At 42.1% G+C, this 27427-nt stretch overlaps 1 protein-coding gene and 1 long non-coding RNA gene across 2 annotated transcripts; one reads left to right on the top strand and one right to left on the bottom strand.

Moving 5' to 3' along the window:
* Window positions 1-2004: 2004 nt before the first annotated feature.
* On the bottom strand, window positions 2005-10992 carry LOC141995247 (uncharacterized). The gene is made up of 3 exons (XR_012641282.1): window positions 10858-10992; window positions 6866-6908; window positions 2005-2089 (listed from the first exon to the last, which is right to left on the bottom strand). It is a non-coding gene; the product is annotated as an uncharacterized LOC141995247 (long non-coding RNA).
* On the top strand, window positions 9813-27399 carry PYGO1 (pygopus family PHD finger 1). The gene is made up of 3 exons (XM_074966309.1): window positions 9813-10077; window positions 17851-17936; window positions 20068-27399. Exons 1-3 carry the CDS (start codon window positions 10029-10031, stop codon window positions 21199-21201), a joined length of 1269 nt encoding a protein of 422 aa, XP_074822410.1. The 5' UTR covers window positions 9813-10028; the 3' UTR covers window positions 21202-27399.
* The last annotated feature ends 28 nt before the right edge of the window (window positions 27400-27427 follow it).

Here is a 27427-nt window from a genome sequence, read left to right on the forward strand (position 1 = left end):
GTTAGTCTGTATTCGCAAAAAGAAAAGGAGTACTAGTGGCACCTTAGAGACTAACCAATTTATTTGAGTATAAGCTTTCGTGAGCTACAGCTCATGAAAGCTTATACTCAAATAAATTGGTTAGTCTCTAAGGTGCCACAAGTACTCCTTTTCTTTCTGTTTTTTGGGAAGTTTTGGCAATGCATGGTGGGGCAGAAATGAGTAGTGCAGGGGTAACTGGGAACAAGGGGTCAACATCCCAGCGTGCAACTCTCTCCATCCCATAATGTCACCTATTTACCATGATTTTCTCATCTTTTTTAAAAATTCCATGAACCCACATGGCCCTCCTTGCTGTCTGCCATCTCTGACAGAAGCATGGAGCCTGCACAGCTCTGCACTATTGTCATCAGCGTTGCAAGCACAGGACGCGTGATCCTCTGGTATTTGCAGAGCCATAAGAAGAACCAAATCAGCAGTGAAAGTGATGATTTCTTGGAAGACAGATTGCTGTGGGACACAGCGAGAACCAGTTCAAGGTTGTTGTTGGTGTTCACGTCACGAAGCAGTTGCAGAGGGTGGAGGACCACTTCAGGACTTGAGAAATTAGCACTGGTAGGATGGCATCGCAATGCAGGTTTAGGATGATGAGCCGTGGCTGCAGAACTTTCGGATGTGCAATGTCACATTCCTGTACCTGTGCGCCAGCCTCACCCCAGACCTCCAGTGCAGGGACACCGAAATGAGATCTGTATTGATGGTAGAGAAGTGAGTGGTGATCACACTATGGAAACTTGAAATGCTGGATTGCTACTGGTCAGTGGTAAATCATTCTGAAGTTGGGAAATACACAGTGGGAGCTTTTGTCATGCAAGTGTGCAGGGCCGTTAATGGTCTCCTACTATGCAGGACTGTAATTCTTGGCAATGTGCAGAACACAGTGGATGGATTTGCAGCAATGGGGGTTCCCGAACTGTGGTGGAACAATGGATAGCACATTTGGCACCAGGCCACGTTGCCACTGAATACATCAACAGAAAGGGCTACTTTTCTATGGTTGTACAAACATTGATGCATCACCAGGAATACTTCACTGACATCAATGTTGGCTAGTCAGGGAAGATGCATGATACTCACATTTCTAAGAACACAGAGTTAAAGTGAAAGTTTCACAGAAAGTGAAAGTTAAGAAAGCTATTGGCAGGGGCTTTCTTTCCCAACCAGAGAATTACCATTGGCAATGTTGAAATGCCAAGGGCTATTAGGAGAGCTCAGGGACGCTTTGAAAGAGCACTTTAACAGTGAGCCACAGTAATGTGTTGTGGACTGCGCTCTACCTGGCCTGCTGATTGGGGCCTGTTAAGAACTGTGCCTGGCGCATATCTATGAATATAACACTGTCATTGCATCTATTAATTTTGTGGTGCTTGCTGAACATTTATGATGATTATACTCTGTTTGTTTGATCCTATAAGTCTTCACATTGTACAGTAAGATGTAAGTGGGTGCTTTCAGAATTACTAGGCACGCTGCAGCATGTGTTGTAAACTAATAAAGATGAATTATTTTCCAAATAATAGAATTTTATTCAGTAACAAAATCAGTGCAAAGAAAAATCTGTGCAATTTACAAGCAAATAGATTAATAACTAAATAAACCAATGGAACAGAATGTAACGAGGAAAGATCATTTGTGTTCCTTTTACCTACACATACAGCAACCGTGGCTTTCACAGGTCAGTGTATGTGAAGCTGTGGTTGTCCTTAATGTCCTGGGGTGGAGTGGTGTGCGAAGGGATGTGGCCCTGGATGCCACATGGAATGTTGAGGGAAGGGTGTAGGGAGGTGCTGCAATGGAGTTCTCTATGGACTGCAAAGGGAGGCAGGCCTGTGATTGTTGTACCTGTAAGTCCACAAGAGTCTGCAGCATCTGTGTTTGCTGCAGGAGAAGCCCCATTGTGTCCATACATCTCCCTCTCCTTTTCCTGCTGGGACTCCTGGACCTTTGTCCTGTCTTCCCGTTCCTTCTCCAGGGTGTCGGCAGTGTTCACCCTCCAGGCCCTTTGTTTGAAGTCTGATGCAGCACTGACTTGGTAGGTGTGCTCACCACGCTGGATAATCAGGAAAAGGCATTTCAAATATTCAGAGAGTTTTAAAGGGTAGAGTGGGGGAGGCCTTCTGCTCTCTGTGACTCCTGGGCAGTGGAGTTGATAATTGTGACTAGAGCAGTTAGTGTGGGGCATTGTGGAACAGCTGTTGGAGGACTGTTTAGGTCAATATAAGTAAGGCACCGTTTACAGTCGAAATGCATCGACCTCAGTACATCAACCATGGCTCAATGCTGCTTGGGGAAGTAGTGTTACTATGTCGGTGGGAGACAAATTTAAGCATAGATACATGCACAACCAGCTCGACGCCAGGTGATTTACATCAATCTAACTTTGTAGAATAGACAAAGCCTAATTTTTATCCATGCAAAATTTTGAATCTGGGATATAATCTTTGTTTGAACATGAACAAAAAAGTTAGGAGCACAATTTTAGGCTGACAACTGTGCATGATGGGTTTAAGACCTGTCAACAATTTTGGCCCTGGATGTAAATTATTTTATTCCAACATAAATACACCACTAACATGCCCTAAACATGAACTTCTGGGACATTCATTGTTTGTTATGCTATCAATTTGCCTCAAATAACAGGTTGCCTTGAAAAATGCATTTGAACATTTGGTGATAATTTTTGCCTTGTGAACTGAAACAAGGATGATTACTTCTAAAGTATTTGACTAGATTTCAAGTCATATGCTGCCTCAGCTTGCATGTTTACTTAGCTGGAGGGCATATCATATGAAAGAAAACAAATGCATCCGATGAAGTGAGTTGTAGCTCATGAAAGCTTATGCTCAAATAAATTTGTTAGTCTCTAAGGTGCCACAAGTACTCCTTTTCTAAATGCTTCACACTACACAAAAAGTCTTTTCATTGACTAGTTGGCAAGGCAATCTGTTTTGCACTTATTTTTCCTACAAATTTAAGCACAGTTTTGTATTAATTTTATGTTGAAACATAAATGGCGAATATCAAGTTTATGGATTTCTTATTTATTTTTTCACTTTGTATTACGCAGATGGTTCCTTAAAACATTTTGTTTTAATCAACAGAAATTAATATACATTAAACATCATTGTATGTAAGGCTTGGAAGCCCTGATTTACACCACCCATATATAGGCCACTCACCAGAAAGTGAGCAAAGCTGCTCTGTGGTAAATGCCAGGAGTGACTTCCACTTGAAACAAATTTAGCATAGGTTTCAGAGTAGCAGCCATGTTAGTCTGTATTCGCAAAAAGAAAAGGAGTACTTGTGGTACCTTAGAGACTAACAAATTTATTTGAGCATAAGCTTTCGTGAGCTGCAGCTCGCTTCATTGGATGCATTCAGTGGAAAATACAGTGGGGAGATTTATATACACAGAGAACATGAAACAATGGGTATTACCATACACACTGTAAAGAGAGTGATCACTTAAGGTGAGCTATTACCAGCAGGAGAGCGGGGGGGAAAAAACCTTTTGTAGTGATAATCAAGGGGGGCCATTTCCAGCCGTTGACAAGAACGTCTGAGGAACAGTGTTTGTGGGGGAAATAAACATGGGGAAATAGTTTTACTTTACATCCACTCCCAGTCTCTTTTAAAGCCTAAGTTAATTGTATCCAGTTTGCAAATTAATTCCAATTCAGCAGTCTCTCATTGGAGTCTGTTTTTGAAGCTTTTTTGTTGAAGAATTGCCACTTTTAGGTCTGTAAGCGAGTGACCAAAGAGATTGAAGTGTTCTCCAACTGGTTTTTGAATGTTATAATTCTTGACGTCTGATTTGTGTCCATTGATTCTTTTACGTAGAGACTGTCCAGTTTGACCAATGTACATGGCAGAGGGGCATTGCTGGCACATGATGGCATATATTACATTGGTAGATGTGCCGGTGAATGAGCCTCTGATAGTGTGGCTGATGTGATTAGGCCCTATGATGGTGTCTCCTGAATAGATGTGTGGGCACAGTTGGCAACTGGCTTTGTTGCAAGGATAGGTTCCTGGGTTCGTGGTTCTGTTGTGTGGTGTGTGGTTGCTGGTGAGTATTTGCTTCAGGTTGGGGGGCTGTCTGTAAGCAAGGACTGGCCTGTCTCCCAAGATCTGTGAGAGTGATGGGTCGTCCTTCAGGATAGGTTGTATATCCTTGATGATGCGTTGGAGAGGTTTTAGTTGGGGGCTGAAGGTGATGGCTAGTGGCATTCTGTTATTTTCTTTGTTGGGCCTGTCCTGTAGTAGGTGACTTCTGGGTACTCTCCTGGCTCTGTCAATCTGTTTCTTCACTTCAGCAGGTGGCTATTGTAGTTGTAAGAATGCTTGATAGAGATCTTGTAGGTGTTTGTCTTTGTCTGAGGGGTTGCAGCAAATGCGGTTGTATTGTAGAGCTTGGCTGTAGACAATGGATTGTGTGGTGTGGTCTGGATGAAAGCTGGAGGCATGTAGGTAGGAATAGCGGTCAGTAGGTTTCCGGTATAGGGTGGTGTTTATGTGACCATCGCTTATTAGCACCATAGTGTCCAGGAAGTGGATCTCTTGTGTGGACTGGTCCAGGCTGAGGTTGATGGTAGGACGGAAATTGTTGAAATCATGGTGGAATTCCTCAAGGGCTTCTTTTCCATGGGTCCAGATGATGAAGATGTCATCAGTGTAGCGCAAGTAGAGTAGGGGCATTAGGGGACGAGAGCTGAGGAAGCGTTGTTCTAAGTCAGCCATAAAAATGTTGGCATACCGTGGGGCCATGCAGGTACCCATAGCAGTGCCGCTGATTTGAAGGTATGCATTGTCCCCAAATGTGAAATACTTATGGGTGAGGACAAAGTCCAGCCACCAGGTTTGCCATGACATTATCGGGGATGCTGTTCCTGACAGCTTGTAGTCCATCTTTATGTGGAAGGTTGGTGTAGAGGGCTTCTACATCCATAGTGGCCAGGATGGTGTTTTCAGGAAGATCACCGATGGATTGTAGTTTCCTCAGAAAGTCAGTGGTGTCTCGAAGATAGCTGGGAGTGCTGGTAGTGTAGGGCCTGAGGAGGGAGTCTTGGATAGCCAGACAATCCTGCTGTCAGGGTGCCAATGCCTGAGATGATGGGGCGTCCAGGATTTCCAGGTTTATGGATCTTGGGTAGCAGATAGAATACCCCAGGTCGGGGTTCCAGGGGTGTCTGTGCGGATTTGTTCTTGTGCTTTTTCAGAGAGTTTCTTGAGCAAATGGTGTAGTTTCTTTTGGTAACCCACAGTGGGATCAGAGGGTAATGGCTTGTAGAAAGTGGTGTTGGAGAGCTACCTAGCAGCCTCTTGTTCATATTCTGACCTATTCATGATGACGACAGCACCTCCTTTGTCAGCCTTTTTGATTATGATGTCAGAGTTGTTTCTGAGGCTGTGGATGGCGTTGTGTTCTGCACGGCTGAGGTTATGGGGCAAGTGATGCTGCTTTTCCATAATTTCAGCCTGTGCACGTCGGCAGAAGCACTCTATGTAGAAGTCCAGTCTGTTGTTTTGACCTTCAGGAAGAGTCCACCCAGAATCCTTCTTTTTGTAGTCTTGGTAGGAAGGTCTCTGTGAGTTAGTGTGTTGTTCAGAGGTGTGTTGGAAATATTCCTTGAGTCAGAGACATCGAAAATAGGATTCTAGTCACCACAGAACTGTATCATGTTCGTGGGGGTGGAGAGGCAGAAGGAGAGGCCCCGAGATAGGACAGATTCTTCTACTGGGCTAAGAGTATAGTTGGATAGATTAACAATATTGCTGGGTGGGTTAAGGGAACAACTGTTGTGGCCCCTCGTGGCATGTAATAGTTGAGATAGTTTTGTGTTCTTTTTCTTTTGTAGAGAAGCAAAGTGTGTGTTGTAAATGGCTTGTCTAGTTTTTGTAAAGTCCAGCCACGAGGAAGTTTGTGTGGAAGGTTGGTTTTTTATGAGAGTATCCAGTTTTGAGAGCTCATTCTTAATCTTTCCCTGTTTATTCCCTCCGCCCCCGGTTCCTCACACGTTCTTGTCAACTGCTGGAAATGGCCCACCTTGATTATCACTACAAAAGTTCCCCCCCACCCCCGCTCTCCTGCTGGTAATAGCTCACATTATCTGACCACTCTTGTTACAGTGTGTATGGTAACACCCATTGTTTCATGTTCTCTGTGTGTATAAATCTCCCCACTGTATTTTCCACTGCATGCATCCGATGAAGTGAGTTGTAGCTCACAAAAGCTTATGCTCAAATAAATTTGTTAGTCTCTAAGGTGCCACAAGTCCTCCTTTTCTTTTTGCGGATACAGACTCACACGGCTGCTACTCTGAAACCACACATTCTTAAATGCATTACCGTTCAATGGTAACATTCAGTGGAACTACTCACAACAGTCAAGTCAAATATGTGCATGTTTGCAGGCTTGTGACGTTAATTTGTAAAACTATTTTGACTAAAAATGGCCTTTGTGTAGGAAAAAAAAATGTAATTCTGACCACTTTCCCCAAAGAAACAACTACAACCATTTTTAGTTTCTCTTCCTCACTTGTTTTTTTCCTGCCTCTCCCCTCTCCTCCTCTCCCCCTTTTCAGTGGCAAAATGGAAAGAAAAGGGGGAGAGGAGGAGAAAGCAAAAAAAAACCCTGATTTTTTTCAATTTTCAGGGCCTTTGTCAAAAAATTAGAAAAATTCAAAAATTTTGACAATTTTTTTTAATGAAACATACTTACCATTTTGACTAATTCTACTCATTTGTCTACTCTAGCAGCTAGCCACATGACAGATATGACACATTCGTGTTCATGATTTTCATAAATGTAATATGCAAGATTTACCTGGAATACTTGCTAAAGCACTTGGACACAGCCAGCTGACAGCCTGTAAAGATTAATTGAGCAGTGGTTACACTCAGCAATAATTAAGATGTGTATAGCAGCTCTGTGCTTAATGTTCTTTAGGTCATTTCAAATGTACTTTAAGCCAAAGAATGGTTCTTGTAATGCAAGACAGCCTGGAAGATTCAGAGTGTTTGCTTAGCTTATGCGACAGCTCTGGAACTGGTTAATAAGTACAATTTTTTATAAGGCTGTGCAGCTTTGTCCATTCCAAGTTCTAAAGCGGGCTTAATTGTCAGTGTTGTTAGCAAAGAAACCTCTAATCAAGCTAATAAATACACTGCATTAGCAGTACTATGAGAGAAAAGTTACTATATAAATAGTGGAATTCAAATATACAAACCTTAAAAGATTGGTGTCAGTGCATGAGAGAGAACGCTTATTGTGAGGAGCTGTTATGTCAATAGAATTATGATCTTATAAAATTTGGAAGATATTCTTATTTTAAAATAAATATAATTTATACGCAGCAAAAATATAAAAGTTAGTGACCATAACTGAATAGGATTGTTGTAGATTCCAGGCATTCATTTATATTTTCTTTTCTTCTTTTTATTTTCCCCCACCCCCTTTTCTTTTCCAAATTTATTCTTTGTGTGAAATCCTGGCCCTGCTGGTCTGTGGGGTGCTATCAGTGACTTCAGCAGGGCCAAGATTTCTCCCTTTTTCTTTTTTGCATTCCTTTTAATTCCAGTAGACTTCTTTGGTCTGTATGTATTTTTCCCCACTGTGTTTCTACTGTCTTCTTATTGTTCCCCATTTTTGATGTGACCGTGAGCGGGTAGTCAAAGCTCAGGGCCCTGGATGTTCCTGTTGGAAGTTGCTATTTATCAGAAACATTCAGCAAACCAATAGGGATCAGTTCTTGGTTCAGATCTGCCTGAAATTTAGCAGCTAAGGGCAGGTCTATAGTACAGAATTCAGTATAAGTACTGAAATGGCAAAAATATACAGAACACAGGAGCAAAATATATTCCCAAGTGTTGGGAAGTGATTGCATATTTGAAGCCAGGGAACAACAGATAGCATAGTTAGAAATTTCTAGACAGGAAAACAGTGGAGGTAGATGACGGCCTGCAATAAATAAAAAATAAAATAACACAAAAAGTGTATATACCAATCTGTGAGCCAGCCATCACTTGGAACCCTTGGATTGTGTTTGATCACCCTACTTTTCTTTTTTTTTCTTTCTTTCAGATTCTAATCTCTTCAGGAGTGTGACGACATCTTAGGTATTTTGGGAAAGCACCTAACACTTTATGGGCACTACTGCAGTCCACATAAATAATATTATGTGAGATACACAGCTGTTTAAGACCAGAGTGAAGTGTATAGTGGGTTGTAATATATTGTAGTGAGTGGCTAGTGTTCCTATGTACTGCTTGCTGCCTTGTACTAGATGGAATCAGAACTCTGCTCAGCTGTGTGGCACGGGACCTGTGCTGCTAATGGTAAAGGGAGATTTTGCGCAAGTGTTCTCTGGAGCAGGTAATTCCAAGTTCTATCTCTGATGCTGCAGTGACTTCCCACTAAGCAGCAAAATGTGCTACTGTGAAGTCTTCGGCCTTGTCTGTACTTGAAATGCTAGAGCAGCACACTGCACCGCTGTAGCACTTCAGCATAGACACTACCTATGCCAACAGGAAGGGTTCTCCTAGAGAGGTGGTAGCTAGGTTGATGGAAGAATTCTGCTGTCCATCTAGTGCTGTCTACACTGGGGGTTAGGCTGATTTAATTATGCCACTTAGGCTTTGGATTTTTCACACCCCTGACTGTGATAGTTAAAGGGCTAGTCTACACTGGCAGTGCTTTAACGTGCCTTGTGTTGTCGCGCTCCCAGCGCTCTAAAAAACCCCACCTCAACAGGAGGTGTAGCTACCAGCACTGGTGCACTGTTTACACTGGCGCTTCAGAGTGCTGAATCTTTCTGCGCTCAGGGGTGTGTTTTTCACACCCCTGAGCAAGAAAGTTGCAATGCTGTAAATTGCCAGTGTAGACAAGTCAAAACTCACTAAATTTTCTAGTGTAGACCAGGCCTCAGGCTATGCCTACACTACCAGGACTTCTAGCAGCACAGCTACAGCTGCACACCTGTGTCACTGTATTGTAGACACTTTCTACAGGGAGGGAAGGAATTTTCCATTGCTTAATCCACCTCCCAGAGTGAAGGTAGGTAGGTTGATGGAAACATTCTGGGTGTTAGGTTTACATAGGTACGGGGCTCTGTGCCCTGAATTTTTAACACGCCTGTGCACTGGAGCTATGTCCACCTAACTTTTAAGTGTAGACCAAACCCTGATCCTGCCATCTGACTGTGCTGGCCGACCATGACGGGCCTGCAGAACGGAATCCTAAAGATTTCAGTGGCCTCCACGTGGACGCAGTTTGCTTGTACTGATCCGACTGCAGGCTCGTGGCTTTAGGTGGCTGTGGATCTGTTACGCACTTTATTGATAATGCAAACCACAGGCAAATCTACAGAGGAGCCGGCAGGGTAAAACCCTCTCTGGGACGCTATGGCCCATTTGGAAACAGCAGCGGCTTGGAGGGGATCCTTTCCCAGGCTTCTCCCCAGTCGATCGTGGCAGAGGACTGGAGGAGGGGGGAAGCCACGGCAGTTCCCAGCCCCACTGCAGGGCTTTGGCGCAGGCTTGGGGGGCTTGGAGCATGCAGCTCCAAGGGGCAGGCGTGGGGTTTGTCTCCGCAGAGGGCGCTCTACGCAGCCAAGGGGACGCGCTAGCCTGACAGCCCGGCGGCAGCGGGCGCCGAGCCAGGCACATGCCTGCGATATGCACGGGGCTCGCCCAGCTGCGCGCTCCCAGCCCCCTCGAGCAGACCCCCGGCCGCTCTGCCCGCAGCAGCCGCCCCGGGGCCGCCGCTGAGCGGAGCCCGCCCTGCGCCTCGCCCGCCTGAGGCAGCCCCGGCGCCCTCCCGCTCCCAAACTTTGCAAAGTCTGGCAGCTCCCCGGGGCCGGCCCGGCTTACGGCGGCCGAGGCAGCCGAAGCAGCAGGCGGAGGAGGAGGCGGGGTGCGGGCCAGCCGCCGCCGCAGCATCAAAGCGCCTCGATTCCTGCTGCCGTGGGAGCCATGCGCCGCCGTCTGTAATGTCAGCGGAACAGGAGAAGGATCCCATCGCGCTGAAGAGATCCCGAGGTACAGCGGGCCGGGGGGGAGGGAGCCTGGCCGGCACCCTGGGGACAGCCGGGGGGTCCCGGGCCTAACTCCGCCGAGGAGACATGGCATCCTCCCGCTCGCCGTCTGAGCCAAAGCGTCCCCCCTGCCGCCGCCGCCGCCCTCTGCCTGCCGCGGGGAGCTGGAGGCAGCGCCTGCATTCCGGGCGTCTGGCGGGGCTGCCCCTGCCGCACTTCTGAGCAGGGAGCTGCTCCAGCAGCGGGACTCGGGGCTCCCGCTCGCCCCAGCTCCTGTTACACCTCATGGGGGTGTCATTTATCTGGATGTGTACTTGGTGTGTCCGGCTGACGCATCGCTGTTGCGATCTGTTGTATGCATTGCCGTAGCTCCAGCTGCCTTTGGAAGTAGCATTGCTCAAGTGCATTTCTTTGAATGCCGTATTAAGTCTACAGTGAGGCCCCGATCCGCGAACTGATCTGCATGGGTGGACCCCTGCAGCCGTGAGGATTCAATTGTAGGATTGGGGATTTAAAGTACAAAAGTTAATATTGGAGGATCCAGGAGCATTGTTAACTTGTCCAATCATGTTACACACATGCAGTATTTCTACTCGTTTTCTTGGTGTGTAATATATTAGTATACATTGTTCAATAGGTATAGTACATGTGCCCATATTAACGCTCCTGCACAGAGAGTAAATTGCATTTCCAAACTTTGAGTTTTCACTTTCTGACCCTTAATACTAAACTAATATTTGGGTTTTTTTTTTAAATTTGTTGGAAAAGAGAAGAAAAAAATTACCTTCTGTTAATAATGGCAGTATTTGTATGGACCCGGTGAGGTTTTGAAGCTCATGCCTCGTTGAAATGTATTGGGAAAGTACAGTTCCATCCCATCCCTGCTGCTGCTGTTTGGCTGGAGACCATTTTCTGCAAGGCTGGCTTAACAGGGCAGCAGCACATCTCTTTATGTAGTGATAGCTGTATCTTTAGAAAGGCAAAAGAGACATTTGCTTTGGAATGAAATACTGGAATGTACAGAGTATCTGTGAAAGGATTGAAAATTGTGGTGAAATTATAAAGTCAGGGATTCATTGTTCCTTTTCCCTTCACCCCTGGAATTTTTCTAATGTTCTTTATGTTAGCCTTTGGGGGGTGGGGGGAGAGGGAGAGGACAAGGATTTTGCTGTGTGTATTTCACTCAGATATTTACAATTCACTTCTTTCAGTTCTAGCAACACCTGTAGAGGAGCAGTACTTGTACCTAGCAGGTTAGGCAGAGAAAATATGTCACAGAAAGACTAGAATTCATTAAGTTAATTTAAATAATAGGTTCTGATCCTGCAAACACTTAAGTACACGTATAGCTTTATACTTGTGAGTAGCCAATTGATTTGAATAGGATACTGATGAAGGGCATAAAGTTACATAGGTGCATAAACCATTGCACGATTAGGGCCACAGCACATGCCCATTGAACTAGTGCCCCGTGACCCCCATCTAGGGGCCGTGCTCCTCTTGACCTGCTGCTTACAAACAGGGGAGAATTGGTAGGGGAAGTAGAAGTGGGTGGCAACCTAGGCAGCAGTGACCATGAGATGGTTAAGTTCAGGATCCTGACAAAAGGAAGAAAGGAGAGTAGCAAAATACAGACCCTGGACTTCAGAAAAGCAGACTTTTACTCCTTTAGGGAACTGATGGGCAGGATCCCTTGGGAAGCTAATATGAGGGGGCAAGGAGTCCAGGAGAGCTGGTTGTATTTTAAAGAAGCCTTATTGAGGGTGCAGGAATAAACCATCCCGAAGTGCAGAAAGAATAGCAAATATGGCAGGCGACCAGATTGGCTTAACAGTGAAATCTTCGGTGAGCTTAAACTCCAAAAGGAAGCTTATAAGAAGTGGAAATTTGGACAGATGACTAGGGAGGAGTATAAAAATACTGCTCGAGCATGCAGGGGTGTAATCAGGAAGACCAAGGCACAATTGGAGTTGCAGCTAGCAAGGGATGTGAAGGGTAACAAGAGGAGTTTCCACAGGTATGTTAGCAATAAGAAGAAGGTCAGGGAAAGTGTGGGACCCTTACTGAATGGTGGAGGCAACATAGTGACAGATTATGTGGAAAAAGTTGAAGTACTCAATGCTTTTTTTGCCTCGGTCTTCACAGACAAGGTCAGCTCCCAGACTGCTGCACTGGGCAACGCAGTATGGGGAGGAGGTGAGCAGCCCTCAGTGGTGAAAGAACAGGTTAAGGATTATGTAGAAAAGCTGGACTTGCACAAGTCCATGGGTTCAGATCTGATGCATCCAAGGGTGCTGAGGGAGTTGGCTGATGTGATTGCAGAGCCACTGGCCATTATCTTTCAAAATTCATGGCGATTGGGGGAGGTCCCGGACGATTGGAAAAAGGCAAATACAGTGCCCATATTTTAAAAAGGGAAGAAAGAGAACCCGGGGAACTACAGACCGGTCAGCCTCACTTCAGTCCCCAGCAAAATCATGGAGCAGGTCCTCAAGGAATCCATTCTGAAGCACTTGGAGGAGAGAAAGGTGATCAGGAACAGTCAACATGGATTCACCAAGGGCAAGTCATGCCTGACCAACCTGATTGCCTTCTATGATGAGATAACTGGCTCTGTGGATATGGGGAAAGCAGTGGACGTGATATATCTTGACTTTAGCAAAGCTGTTGATATAGCCTCCCACAGTATTCTTACCAGCAAGTTAAAAAAGTATGGATTGGGTGAATGGACTATAAGGTGGATAGAAAGCTGGCTAGATTGTCAGGCTCAACGGTAGTGATCAATGGCTTGATGTCTAGTTGGCAGCCGGTATCAAGCAGAGTGCCCCAGGGCTCCGTCCTGGGGCCGGTTTTGTTCAACATCTTCATTAATGATCTGGATAAGGGGATTAATTGTACCCTCAGCAAGTTCGCAGATGACATGAAGCTTGGGGGAGAGGTAGATATGCTAGAGGGTAGGGATAGGGTCCGGAGTGACCTAGACTAATTGGAGGATTGGGCCAATAGAAATCTGGTGAGGTTCAACAAGGACAAGTGAGAATCCCATGCACAGCTACAGGCTGGCTAAGCAGCAGTTTTGCAGAAAAGGACTTGGGGATTACAGTGGACGAGAAGCTGGATATGACTCAGCAGTGTGCCCTCGTTGCCAAGAAGGCCAACGGCATATTGGGCTGTATTAATAGGAGCATTGCCAGCAGATCGAGGGAGTATTGCGTACCGTTTTGCCCCCCCCCCCCCCCGCACCGAAGGGATGTGGACAAATTGGAGAGAGTCCAACAGAGGGCAATGAAAATGGTTAGGGGGCTGAGGCACGTGACTTACGAGGAGAGGCTGAGGGAACTGGGCTTATTTAGTCTGCAGGAGAGAAGAGTGAGGGGGGATTTGATAGCAGCCTTCAACTACCTGAAGGGGGGTTCCAAAGAGGATGGAGCTAGGCTGTTCTTAGTAGTGGTAGATGACAGAACAAGAAGCAATGGTCTCAAGTTGCAGTGAGGGAGGTCTAGGTTGGATATTAGGAAACACTATTTCACTAGGAGGGTGGTGAAGCACTGGAATGGGTTACCGAGGGAGGTGGTGGAATCTCCATCCTTAGAGGTTTTTAAGGCCTGGCTTGACAAAGCCTTGGCTGGAATGATTTAGTTGGTGTTGGTCCTACTTTGAGCAGGGGATTGGACTAGATGACCTCCTGAGGTCCCTAATATTCTATGATCTATAGTCTCTTGGTTGTTTGTTTCTTAAAACAAAAAAACCAAAATCCATACTTAGCCAAGGGACTACTTACTCATCAAGGGTTATGGCTGCAGTCGTGCAAAGACTTACATGTGCTTTACTTCACATACTGTAAAATACCGGACTGTGCTTACTGTGTAAAGTTGCATAAAAGTCTTTGCAGAATCAGGGTCTGTTTATTTACATATAAAGTTTTAAGCGTCACCTGTCTTGAGTGTGTGTGTAAAATAAAGTGCGCATATTTAGTCCCCCACTCTCTCAACATTCAAAAATGGGTAAACTACATTTTTTTTCAAAAATTTGAAAGGGGAATAATAGCTTTCATATGTGACAAGCATAGAGAGTCTAAGCCAAAATGCTTTGGGTTTTTTTGTTTGTTTTTTACAGAAAGCCAAGAGTGTCTGAGAACAGGGAGTTATGCTGAAACCATTTTGCAACCTTAACTCTAGTATATTGCAAAATACCAAAATGTTCAGTGTATCGTTTACTGAAAAGACTGTGGATACAAGAAGTGACTTTCAGGAAAGTTTATTTTGGCTGCTTGATAATGACCCTTGTTCACTTTTCTTGGAGGTATGTGGGGACTAACATTAATTTTCCTTTTAAATTCTTATAAAACCCAAAAGGAAAAATACATAAATTCATAGGTCTGACTTACATTATTGGCCTCACATAGAGAAAGCTGAGATCACAAAAGCTTAGTACTTCATCAAACAGTCTTGAAAATCAGTAAGCATCCAAGTAGCTTTACTCATGTGAGTAGTCCTATTGATTCCTATGGGGTTACTCATGTACTTAAGTGTTTGCAGGATCAGATCCTTGAGTACTAGTTTATACTTAACAAACCTTACAGAGATTTAGGCTGTATTTTGAACTGCTACAGGAAGGTGAGCATTTGCTGGTGGTCCTTAGAGAATTGTCTGGTCACATACTTAACACTCTCCTTATTCTTAGCTGCTGAATTTCATTAAAAGAATCTAAAATACATTAAACACTTTCCAGATAATATTTTTCCATATCAGCAATTGCTCTTGTTGACACATGGAAGCTATGTGAACATGAATGGGAGAGAAATTTGTTTGTGTAATTGTGAATGAAAGAGAAGGTGCCAATGAGACAATCTCTCTGTTAAACTGTGATACGTGTATGAGAATGTCTGAGAACACCTGGATGATGGAAAACAGTTTATAGTTTACCAAGCTAGGACATTTTGGCAGGAATTTTGGGAGTATTTGTAATGATCCCTTCCTCCTGCAGAACTTTTATTGGAATATTTAATATTTACAATCTATGGGCTGCTATACTTTACATAGCACCATAAGGGGACACACGGTGTTACATTATAAACCGTAAGAATTGGACTTCTCCCCAAATCCCAAAGAGTTATTCTCACAACAAATTTTGTGGTGATCTGCTGTGGTATATTAACTCTTGAACATGATAAAAAATTTCCCCTGGCCTGATATTTAATAGGATTTGAATTTACCAGTTTTTCTTCCAGTCATAATGATTTGGGGCGGTCACTTTTCTTCCTCGTGTTTGGTGAAATATTTTAGGGATTATAATTTTTTTATAATATATATATATATATATATAAATATTTATAAATATATATACACACACACACACGATATGAAATATGAGGGGGGATTTTAACTTTGACAGCCAGAGCCAAGAGGAAGTTATTAAAGCAGGGACAGAACAGGGTTCCTCCATGAGGTGGGAAGTAATTTCCCCGAAAGCCTTGTTCTGAAGCAGTATGAGTCATCTGAGTGGAAATTGTCCCAGTGGCATTTTCTGCCCTCCTAGTGAGGGGACTAAGACGAAATCCCTGCTGACTAGCAAAATACTGACTTTGAGGCTAAGGAATCCATCAAAAATATTTGAAATATCTGAGGATAATTTAACTGGTATACTGGCCTGATTTTCCTCTGTGTGGGAGAAGCTTTGTGATACTGTGTGTGCAAAGCAGCCGTGGTTCAGCTGCCTGCTGGAGGATTCTGAGTGATGGAGAGTTGTTGTAATGGTTCCTATGCTGTATCCCTTACTGGCATAGGGGAAGTGTGGGAAGAAAGGAACGTGAACTAGCATCCATATGCCCCAGTAAAACACAGTTACCTTCAGACTACTCTAATTTATGCTAGGGACCTGAACTGGCATCAGAACAGTCCAGGACTGAGGATGGGTAAGGTGCAAAGGGTCTTGACTTGGACCAAGCCCTCCTTAGGTGGGCTCAAGGGTCAGAATCATTGTTGCTATGGGTCAGATTTTCAAATACTTTTAGATGCTTACAGATACTGATGGGCACTTAATGGGACTTTCAAAAGCACCTAAACAGAAGACAATGGGAATTAGGCACCTAGCCTGCTTAGCAGCCCAAGACGCCTCTCTGTAGATGCCTAAATACCTTTTAAAATTTGACCCTGTGTAACCAGATGAGAGTGTTGCAGTAATAACAAATTCTCAGTAACAACAAATTCTCGTGTGCAGCAAAACATTTGTATCTTGGTAGAGTTTAGCTAGTTTTTTAATGTGAATTTTAAACATAGGGACACATCACACTTTTCTAAAAAATATCAAATGATAGTACCAATCTGAGGTCAGTTTACATGCATTCCACTGTATGTAGCAGGAAAGAATAATTGTTTATCAAAGTAAAGATGTAGACAGAGCATGGGCAAAAAAGAATGAACTTGTATACAGTCTGTTCATATTGATGGTTCTACCAGGTTAAAATCTGTCACCTTAACATAGTCTTTCCATGACTTTCCAAACACTCAGGCTTTGACTCAAGGTTACTCTTCATTCCCAAAACAAATTAACAATTTCTTCTACTAATGTAATGGGACATTTATCACTAAAATCTCCTCTATCCATCTCTAGAAGTGGTGGGCAACCTGCAGCCTGTCACAGTAATCTGCAGGCGGGCTGCAAGACAGTGTTTACATTGACCATCTGCAGCTCCCAGTGGCCGCGGTTCGCTGTTCCCAGCCAATGGGAGCTGGGGAAGCAGTGTGGGCTGCAGGGATGTGCTGGCTGTTGCTTCACACAGCTCCCATGGGCCAGGAATGGCGAACCGCGGCCACTGGGTGCTGCAGGCAGCCATGCCTGCGGACGGCCAATGTAAACACTGTCTTGTGGCCTGCCAGTGGATTACCCTGACAGGCTGTGTGTGGCCCATGGGCCACAGGTTGCCCACCACTGAGCTATAGCTTTACAAGGGATTAAAAAATAAAAATTCATAATTTGTACTACAGGATCATGTAGAACTTCAGGTGTCTGTCACATTCTAATGAAAGGTGTAGCTGAACTTCACGTGAAGCATTGGATTTTCTTTCTCTTAGTTAAAATGAAAAAAGTGGATCAAGAAGATAAGCATCTCTCATATTGCAGGAAACTGTATTTGTACCAAAATAGCTTTTGTTAACTGCTACATAAGGATATACGGCCTCTGCAAAGGAATCCCCTAGTGCTGGCTCATTGATTATAGTGAGATTTTTCCTGCAGTGATCTTTTGCATGATCAAGATTTAATTTATGGGAGTTTGGAAATGGCAAGCTGAGAGTCTTGTCTCAGCTGTATGCCAGGTTTTCAGGGATTTTCATTAATAGAATGCCAGGTTTTCATTCATAGACTTGTTTCTGCTTGCTCTTTCCTTAACTACATACTGTAACTGCCCACTGTGCATGGGGAGTTCCAGGCTGATGAACACCACATCTGTGTAAGTTAAGTGGGAGAAGAATCTTAGATAGTTCCTTTTTGGTGAGCGAAGTCTTAAGCACCAAGGGCTTGATCCAGAACCCAGTTAAATTAATGGAGGTCTTTCCACTGACTTTAATGGGCTTTGAATCAGGCCTTAATGTTCTAATGGAGATGGACTCCAGTAGTTGTGTTACAGTCCCCTATACCTCCAGGTGTGTTCATTGTATAAACTTTGTAGTTTTAAGCTAGAATTAGTGATGCTTTGATGTTTGACACAGAAAGGCACACATTAATATAAAATCTATATTGAAACAAATGCAGAATTATATTGATTGAAATTTTGTAGGTGGTGACAGTGGATTGGATGGGTTAGGAGGACCAGGAGTACAACTTGGAAGCCCAGATAAGAAAAAGCGCAAGTCAAATACACAGGTAAATTGCTTCTGATGTTCTCAATATTTTGAATAAATAACACACTCAGATGTTGCTTACTAATATGACTATCTCTTTCATCTAGGAATATCAGTCCTTTATCACAGGCGCAGATTAGTAGCTTTCCAGTATTTTATAATTAAGTGTTTAGGTAAAATCTTAGATCCCTCTCCATCCCCCTACTGGTTACTAGTAACGCCCGTTGAAGTTCTTTTAATCCCTGGAGATTGCTTGTATCCTGCAACGGGAGAATATAAAGTCTTTGGTAAAGATGCACGGAGTGAACAGGCTGTTCATTCAGTCATGTGGACATGGTTCCGAGGAACAGAATTTAATTCCCAGCCTTCAGTTGTTTGGTGTGACTCTCCAGGGTATGAGTGGTAGCTGCGGGCTGCTGCTTTCTCCATATATGAAGGTTTGTGGACTAATGGATCCATACAGTTCATGAACCCATTGGCCACACCTTTAGTACACCCTTATAATGCTTTCCAATGCAGGGAGCCATGAAGCACACTTGGTACATTGAATTTATACCATTTGGCTCTTCTGTCCACTGGAAATGTATGGCTTCCATTTCCTGAAATGGGGCTTTCAGAGAGTGTGTGGGAAGACATAGGATTTGGGTGCTAATGCAAAACACAGATATTGATCATCACCTGTAAAGTAGAATTGTCCTCTCCTGTGTCCACTCAGCACTCTGTCTCAGAATATCTGCTATTAGTTACTTTGTGGCAAATAATGAGAATAATCTTATTCAGGTAGGGCCAGTTACCACCTTGTGATATGCATGCCCAATTCCCATTGACTTGGGTGTCTACTTGAACAAGCAAAAGCAATAGTGGTGAAACCCGCTGTTGTAGGCATATTCAATTAATTTCAGACTTTTGGATGTCTTAGTTCTCTCTAATAATGAAGCTTTCCTTTCGCAGCAGAATGACGATAAATATAATGGTGTTTCAGATCAAGTTCCTCCTCTTTTGTTACCTCTAATAAGGTTTGCAGGGCAACAGAAATCTGGAGAATCATTTCCCCAGCCGAGGCTACTAAATATTTGGGGCCAAATTCTCGCCTTCTGTGCATGAGGGAGCTATGTGGGGGTGAGCAGGCCAGAACTCTCCCCACAAACTGGACCAGAACGACAGTCAGTTGTGCAGTTACTCTCTACAGTCATTTATGCAGCCTCTGCATCCACTAAACCCCACATGCTCCCAGCCCAGCCCCACAAAGTGCTGTAGTAGAGCAGATCCCTCTGGTTCACAGAAGATGGAGAGTCCCGCTGGGCAGATTGTCTCCTGCCTGTACACCTTGCAGCATGGATACAGTAGTATTGCTATCTTTTAAGTCTTGCATAGCCTCATCAAAAGTGGGATGGGTCAGGGGAAAGATTTGCCCTTTAATTTAGTGAATTTAGCCTGAGAGGAAACAAAGGAAAATCTATTTTAAACGGTATTTAAACATGAGTTTTTATGTTTTAATTATATGATTTTGCGGGAATCCTGCTTTTCTTAAATAAAAGAAGGAAACAAAACCACACAGTGAGCATTTTTGGCAGCATGTTGTACAGCTGCACAGTTTTTAAAAATAGTGAAATTAATCTAAATCACTTTAACGGCATCATGAGTTTTATGAAATAGCTCTTAAGACAAACTCAGAAAATATTTGGTAAAATAAGAGTATGTACTCCAGCCACAGAACTCAGTTGGTTTCAGTCAGGGTTCTGTGTGGGAGACAATGCAGGATCAGACTCCTAATAATATAAAGACCAACAGTGGCATTAGACCGGTATACCTGCAAAGGGATCCACTCTTCCAGGGGCTGCTGTATCACAAAAATCACCACCACAACTGGTGCCCATATTGGCAGTCTTGCAAGAGAGGCCCAGGGAGGAATGAGCCTGGAGCCTGAACTATTCTCTCTCTCCCTTTCTGATGAGACTTAAGGCTCACTGGCAGAGTAGTTTGGGGAAGCTTACACTGACTGTTGCTGCCCATGTGGCACCTAACTGAATAAACAGAAGACTTTGGTTCCCTCATGCTGCCAGTCCAGCTTCTTTATGGTTGAAAGCCCATGTGTTCTTGTAGGGAAGTTTATACGAATGCTAATTTAAATATTATATTCTAAATATTTTCAGGGATCTTCCTTTCCTCCTCCATCTGAATATGCTCCACCGCCGAATCCAAGTTCAGACCACCTTGTAGCAGCTAACCCATTTGATGATAACTATAATACTGTCTCCTATAAACCCTTATCTTCAGGAAGTCCTTATTTCAGCAATCCTGGTTACCCTGGTTTTGGAGGTTATAACACTTTCAGAATGCCACCTCACATGCTGCCCAGAATGTCCTCGCCATATGGTGGTTCTTACACCCTCAGAAACCAGCCACACCCACTTCCTCAGAACCCTGTGGGAATGGGTTTTAATCGACCTCATGCTTTCAACTTTGGTCCACAGGATAACACAGGTTTTGGAAATCAGCCATCTTATAACAGTGGTCAAATGAGTCAAAATATCAATATGCCCAGTCAGTACTTCAGACCAAATCCTGGTGAGAACTTTGGTCACATTCCTCCACAAAATACTAGTCAAATACCACACCCTGACATGACATCTAACTTTGGACCTGCAAGCAATCCAAATTTTAATTCCCAGTTAGATTCAAACCATTCTTTTGTTCCACCACCCAACACCTACAATCAGACAAAACCATCAGCACAAAAGCAAGACTTCAGTCAAGGTGCAGGCAAAACTTCCAGCCAGAACACTGCTACACATCAGCATCACCACAGAACAGATGACATCATGAACCAAGGTAGTGCTGACTTAAAAAACGTTAATCGAAACAGTGTAGTAAATCAAGAGAGCAACCATTCTCATAATGCAGATAACACTAACAGTAGCCATGCTAATGGGACTCAGAGCAAGTCCCGTCAGCCTAGGGTTACAGCTGAAGGATGCAACTCTGAAAAGAGCAGCAAAACATCTCTCCACCCCAGTCGTCATGGTCATTCATCCTCTGAGCCAGTCTATCCATGTGGAATTTGTACACATGAAGTTAATGATGACCAGGATGCCATCTTGTGTGAAGCTTCTTGTCAAAAGTGGTTTCATCGGATTTGCACGGGCATGACTGAGTCAGCTTATGGCCTCCTCACTGCAGAAGCATCAGCAGTATGGGGCTGTGATACTTGCATGGCTGAAAAGGATGTCCAGTTGATGCGTACTAGGGAGACTGCAGGGCCACCCGCATTGAATACTGATGGATGACAACATCTACTGATGCAGTATTGAAATACATACTACAGAGGTGTAGCTCATAATGGTGTACTTCATTTTCTATAGACAATCAAGGTTGGTTTGGTTTTTTGTTTTTTGGGTTTTTTTTGCTTTTAGTCTAACTATCTTCACGTGAAATTCCATCTGTTTCTGTGTTCTTTGTTTTATGCCTGTTTATGTGAGTATTTAAACTTTGATCAGAAACACAGACAACGTTTGAAGATCCAAAATATGACTGGTATTTGTTTGATCACAAGCAAGTTTTGCATTAAAAAATGAATTACTGGAATTATTGAATTATTGATGTCAGAACATCTGCCTCAATGAATACAGGCTGCCAGATAGTGCTGAGCCTTGATGGTACTATATATTGGAAACATTCATTATTGTTATGTTTTATGAATGTCCATTACTGTTTTGCTCATATACAATGCTATCTGTCCTGTGGGTAGGAGAAAAGGTGGAGGAGGTGACATGGAGAAAGAGGAGTACTAATGAATTTTATTTTAGGATGAGCACTAAGGATTTAATTTTTTTTTCTTATTCTGCATCTGAAACAATGAAGCAATGTTGCATTTGATTGTTTTAGTATTTGTGATGTTTACACTGCAGATTACAGTGCCTCCTGACTTCTCAGCAAATATTTAATAGCTGAGAACTCTAGTGAAGCCTTGCGTTACTAAAATATTTACAAAATATATCCTAGCATTACATTTAAAATAACATCAAGGTTGCAAAGTCAAGCACTCAAAAGTTAGGGAATGCCAGAATCTGGCCCTTTCTGTGCATACACAGTAGGAAATAGTCTTTAATTTGACATGATTGCATGCTTCCTCCTAGGTGCCAGAGCACCAGCTGGCAGAGCATTGACAGCACAAGAGAGACCATCTCCCTGCTCTCATATTTACTGAGCTTGTGTGAACTGTGATTTTTTTCAGTGTCTTGTAATTTGGCCAACTTGGGTGAATTTTTATACGGCTTGGAAAAATTGTGATCTACCTGTCAAACCTCAAGTCCCTGTCCAAAGTATGGAAGTGATAGAGCTTCTCAATTTAAATAATTCTAAGATATATTTTAACATCGGCAACACAGCATATTTTTCCTAAACTTGTTCTTGGACACAGCTAAACTGTTGAATTTTCCAGACACCCGGCATGAAAATTCAACCCGAACAGTTAAAATTTGGCAAAGTTATAAGCAACTGAAAATGAGGTTTTATAATGAAAGGTGTTGGGCAGCCTTAATAATAGGTAGCACTACTAGATCTGTCTGTTATATTTACCCTTATGCTAATGAGTTATAATAATAAATCATTAAAACCAAACCACACTTGTCAAACATGACAGATGCTAATCATCTTGCTTAATGCACTACTTGAAGGCGCTCAGATACTGTGGTGGTAAGGATGGTATAAGAACCTAAATAGAATAAAAACATAAAAGTCATTTTGTGATATATCATCATTCTTTTAATTAATTTTGATTGTTTATTAATTCAGTAGTTTACAAGGTTCCCCCACTGAGTGTGAATTAGTGAGGTTCTACTGTAACTGTGCTTCTAAACATTACTTGGAGATGTGCTGTCCTTTTGGTATATGTGTGTAGCTCCCCACTAATGTTATAGGTTATGTATGAGCATAAAGGGCTACGTACGGCTTGCTTACATTATTAAAGGACCTTCTGCAGTATCTGGAGAATGATGACCAGAGGTGGTTGTACTTTCTCACACTTTTTACATTGCCTCACTGGGAATCTCCTAGAGGTGTAAAGGAGAATTTGGGACTGTTTTTTCAACATTACTAGTTCAATTCAAAGGCTAACCTTCAGTGTTTCTATTTTTCTTACTGATTTGATGACTTACATTAGTAATCTCTGCTAAAGTAATGTCTTCAGGAATTTTACCTGTGACTTACTACTTTAATTCTAATTTGCTTGTAGTATTGAGGTAGAAATTAAAACCAAAACCTTGTTCAGATAGCATAGGTTCCCGTGGGCCAGATTCTGATCTCTGTTGCACCAGTGCAAATTGTGAAGCTTGTGATGTTACCCCAGATTTACACTGATATAACTGAAATCAGAATTCTGCTCAGCGCCTAAGAAATCCACCAGAGGCTTAGGGACCATGCTTTCTTTGCTAGTTTGTGATGATGTGAGTTCTTCTAGATTCCTAATACCAATAAAAGATTCCAGTGTTTGTCCTTAGAAGTCCACTGGACACTTTTCAATCTGGTGCAGGAGTCAGATACTGTGTTTAAAATTATCACAGAATTTCCTGCACCTCCCCTCCCTACTAATTCCAGTATTTCAGAGTAGCCATATGCTTTCTACATTTGTTAGCAAAACATTGCCATATGAATGTAACCAAATGTACTAACTGGTTAGCATTCGGGGTGGGCATGGAGTGAAAACCTGTGAGTTTCCACCCAAATGTTTAGTCCTACAAATAAAAGGCATTAGCAAATGCCATCAAAGTACCAAAATTAAATAGCTATCATAGCATTGATATTGATGTAGTCTCAGTATTTCTGCTCTCTATTTACAGAGAGCGGATTCATTTGTTTCAGAGTGTGTTAGCTAATAGTATTTCAAGTATGTATGAGAAAAAGAACAATCATGTTTATTAGTAGGGTAGTAGGAATATCACCTGCTTAAAATTAGAACCATGCTAGTTATGGGATTAGGAGGGTTGGTTAGTATACCTGATTTTTGTAATACTCTACATGAAACAATTTGTATCAAGCTGTCATGTAATTCTTTCAGTATTAGTGTTTTAGGTTGTACTGGTGCTTCACACCAAAATATTGTAAGGATTTTGTAAATCTGCAAACCTGGAGATTTATGGAGGAAGTGGATCAATTCCATCTCCTTTATAAAATGGCTCAGAATGCTGCTTCATAGAATGACTTCTCAGTAGTGTGGCTGCCCAAGTTTTTTAATTTTTCATCCCAGATGAAATAAATAATTGGAAACTTAATTAAATAGTCGATTACACTGACAAACTTATTTTGCCTTAGACCAGCGGTTCTCAAACTGTGGGTCGGGACCCCAAAGTGGGTCGCAGTCCTGTTTTAATGGGGTTGCCAGGGCTGCTGTTAGACTTGCAGGGGCCCGGGGCTGAAGCCGAAGCCCGAGCCCCAAGGCCGGGGGTTGAAGCTGAAACCTGAGGGCTTCAGGCCTGGGTGGTGGGGCTTAGGTTACAGGCCCCCTGCCTGGGGCTGCAGCCCTTGAGCTTCAGCTCCCCCCCCCCGCCCCAGAGTGATGGAGGTCAAGCAGGCTCAGGCTTTGGTCCCCCTCCTGGGGTTGTGTAGTAATTGTTGTTGTTGAAAGGGGGTCGCGTGCAATGAAGTTTGAGAATCTCTGCCTTAGACCATTTTAAATGCGCAAATATTTTATGTACCCGGTTTAATATTCTGATATTGTGTTGTAATTAGTGGAAGGATAAGAGGCACTGCCACCTATTGATTAGAGAGATGTGGGTGTCAAAAATCCTATCTTTTGTTCCTGGCTCTTTTTCTGATTATCTTTGTAACCTTAGACAAATCAGTTAACTACCAGTGCCTCAATTTACTTATCTGTATGATAGGATTAATACTGACTTCACAGGGTGCTGAGAGGCTTAATATTTGAAATCTTTAGATGAGAGACACTATAGAAGTGCCAAATATTATAACATATTTAGTGATTGCTCTATTAAAAACAAAAGTATAATTTCCACAGCTGCTCAAAGAAGATACTTTGCTATCTGTATAAATTTCTGCTTATGCCCCAATCCTGCAAACACTCTTGCACATGTACTTAATTGTAAGCAGGTGAATAGTCCTAATGAAGTAAGTGAAATGATGTGCATGAAGTTAAGAAAAATTCAGAGTGCTTGCAGGATTGGGACCTTCATTTGGACTTCATAATTAGATATTCTTAAATGTATTTCTTGGTTTGAGATGTTTACAAAATCAGTGGTGTTGAAATTTAGCACCTTTTTACATTTTCTTTATTCCAACGTAATAGAAATTATTAATAACTTCTGCATAAAATAACTGTACTTCTCATTTATATCTAATATTGCCTGCCTAAAAGTATCTGTGACATTTTATAAAAAGGTCATGCTTCTTATGTTGTATGTGACTTCAATGACTGTTTCATATTAAAACTAGTCTTTCCTTATGTACTGCTTACATATACCTGTTTTGGGATATCAGTTCAGTACTTTTATACAATCTTGAATGTGTTCCACATTGGTGACATGTATTTTTGCAACGACTTCTTTGTTTTGATTATAAATTAAAGCATGTCTGAAGTAATACATGCATTAGTTCTGTGGTGTGTGGCAAAGTTAATGTACGTAATTCAAATTGGAAAAAAAGTGTCCAGACTTTGTCCAACATTAACCCTATTGCAAGGGATTAAATTACTATGTAATACAAATTATTTCATATCATGATGTGTTTTAAACTACTCTATGAAGTATGTGAAACATTACACTTTATGGATTGGTAGCTGGCTTGGTATCCTTGCATAGAATGAGATATGGTAGATGGCAGCAATTCATGATAACTAATACAGTGAATACTTTTCAAAACACATAAAATTTATGTACAATGTGCCTGATCTTTAAATTTGTTGCTATAAGTGTTTTTGGTTAGTAAGAGTTTCACAGTATATCACTAACAAATGAGTGCACATTTGATGGCATATAACAAGTGTGACAATCCCATTACATCATTTTCTATGTGGTTTAAAAATAATTTCATTGATTTATTTCTCTTTTGGACATAGATATGAAAATGCAGGCTATTGTAGACATCAGTGTATTTTGAATTTATTCTTGTAATGGTCAAGGTCCATTTTTTGTTTGAGGATTTGCTATATTAGAATACTTTCTTCTTTTAAATCAGAGTGAATTAAGTGTACTGAAAAGCAGAACTCTAAAACAAGGCAATATAACTACCATGCATTACATTTGGCGTATGAGTGTTCTCTCGTTTGCATTGAACTAGTATACTTTCTCAGAGGCTCATGTTTTTAGATAAAAATAAATGTTCGATTTCAGGCTCTAAGAGCTTTTAGGTTGGAGCCGATAAAGTGCTGAGTGTCATCATTTCTTAACTTAATTAGAAATTTAAGGGAGCTCAGCACCTCTCTGTCCTTAGCATAGAGGTATTAATGTGGGCCTGTATTCTGGCTGGTCCAGATATACAACCCTGCACAGCCACCTGCAGAAATGACTCATCCCAAGAGCATAAGAAATACCTTTTTTTCACATGTCTGAGTGTGGCCTATGTTGTAGATTTCTCTTACTCTCTTGTATTGACCCATTCTGTAAGTCTTTGAATGATTATGGATTCAGCTCCACGTTCTCATCCTTCAAAGGAGTGTTCCATGCACTCTGATTCATGAACTGCTGTGTCAAAGATAACTGTGAGGGAAAAATGTTTCACAGAGAGAAAGATAGTGCTGTGACTTAAATTCCACAGGGAGAATTTTTACATTCTATTTGCATTTTTTGTCACAAACTCGATTATTTTGGTTCAGGAGAAATATAATTTAAGCATTACTCATTGTGCTGTATTATATTTTATGAAGAATGAAAGGAAAACCTTGACAATGCCAATGTATGTCTTTTATATTCCCAACCATTCACCTTCTCTGGTACACCTGGGTGTAATAGATCGTTCAAAAATCTGAACAACTGTGTAATATACAGAGGGCAATTATACTTCTCATCTCTTTTATATTTATTCTTTTCTTTTTCTTTCATCTTTCTTGATGTTGGAATCTTCTGTTCTAAAATGGAAAAATATAGTTGTGGATTTTTAAAATTGTACATACAATCCCTCCTAATTACTTGCACGTATAGAGTTCGGAGTGGATATTGCATTTCATTATGGCCTTTTGATATTTAGTCCCTTATGCGCATTTTTCCCAAGTGTAATGTTGAGTTAATGTAAGGAAGTTACAGATCTATTGCCATTCAGACAGTACATAATATGAGCTGATAAATATTGTTGACATTTCATTCTTAAAACAAAAAATGTTATAATTCTGTCTAGTAGTAGGTATATCATGTTTATTAGATTATAGGTCCAGCATTGGTGGAAAATGTATATGGCAGGTTTTCTCACATGCTACATGTAACATTGTTGCATTTCTGGTGTTCAGCTTCAGTTTCTTTCAAAATAAAGCTAATTTTTGAGGGGGAAATGCCTGTTGATTTAATACAG

Source organism: Natator depressus, chromosome 10, assembly GCF_965152275.1.
Source record: "Natator depressus isolate rNatDep1 chromosome 10, rNatDep2.hap1, whole genome shotgun sequence".
NCBI lineage: Eukaryota > Metazoa > Chordata > Testudines > Cheloniidae > Natator > Natator depressus.

Bases quoted from the DNA above. Each gene is read 5' to 3' on its own strand.
- PYGO1 (XM_074966309.1), top strand. From the start codon at position 10,029: ATGTCAGCGGAACAGGAGAAGGATCCCATCGCGCTGAAGAGATCCCGA. The intron at 10,078-17,850 runs GTACAGCGGGCC...GAAATTTTGTAG, and splicing joins CGCGCTGAAGAGATCCCGAG to GTGGTGACAGTGGATTGGAT. The intron at 17,937-20,067 runs GTAAATTGCTTC...AAATATTTTCAG, and splicing joins AGCGCAAGTCAAATACACAG to GGATCTTCCTTTCCTCCTCC.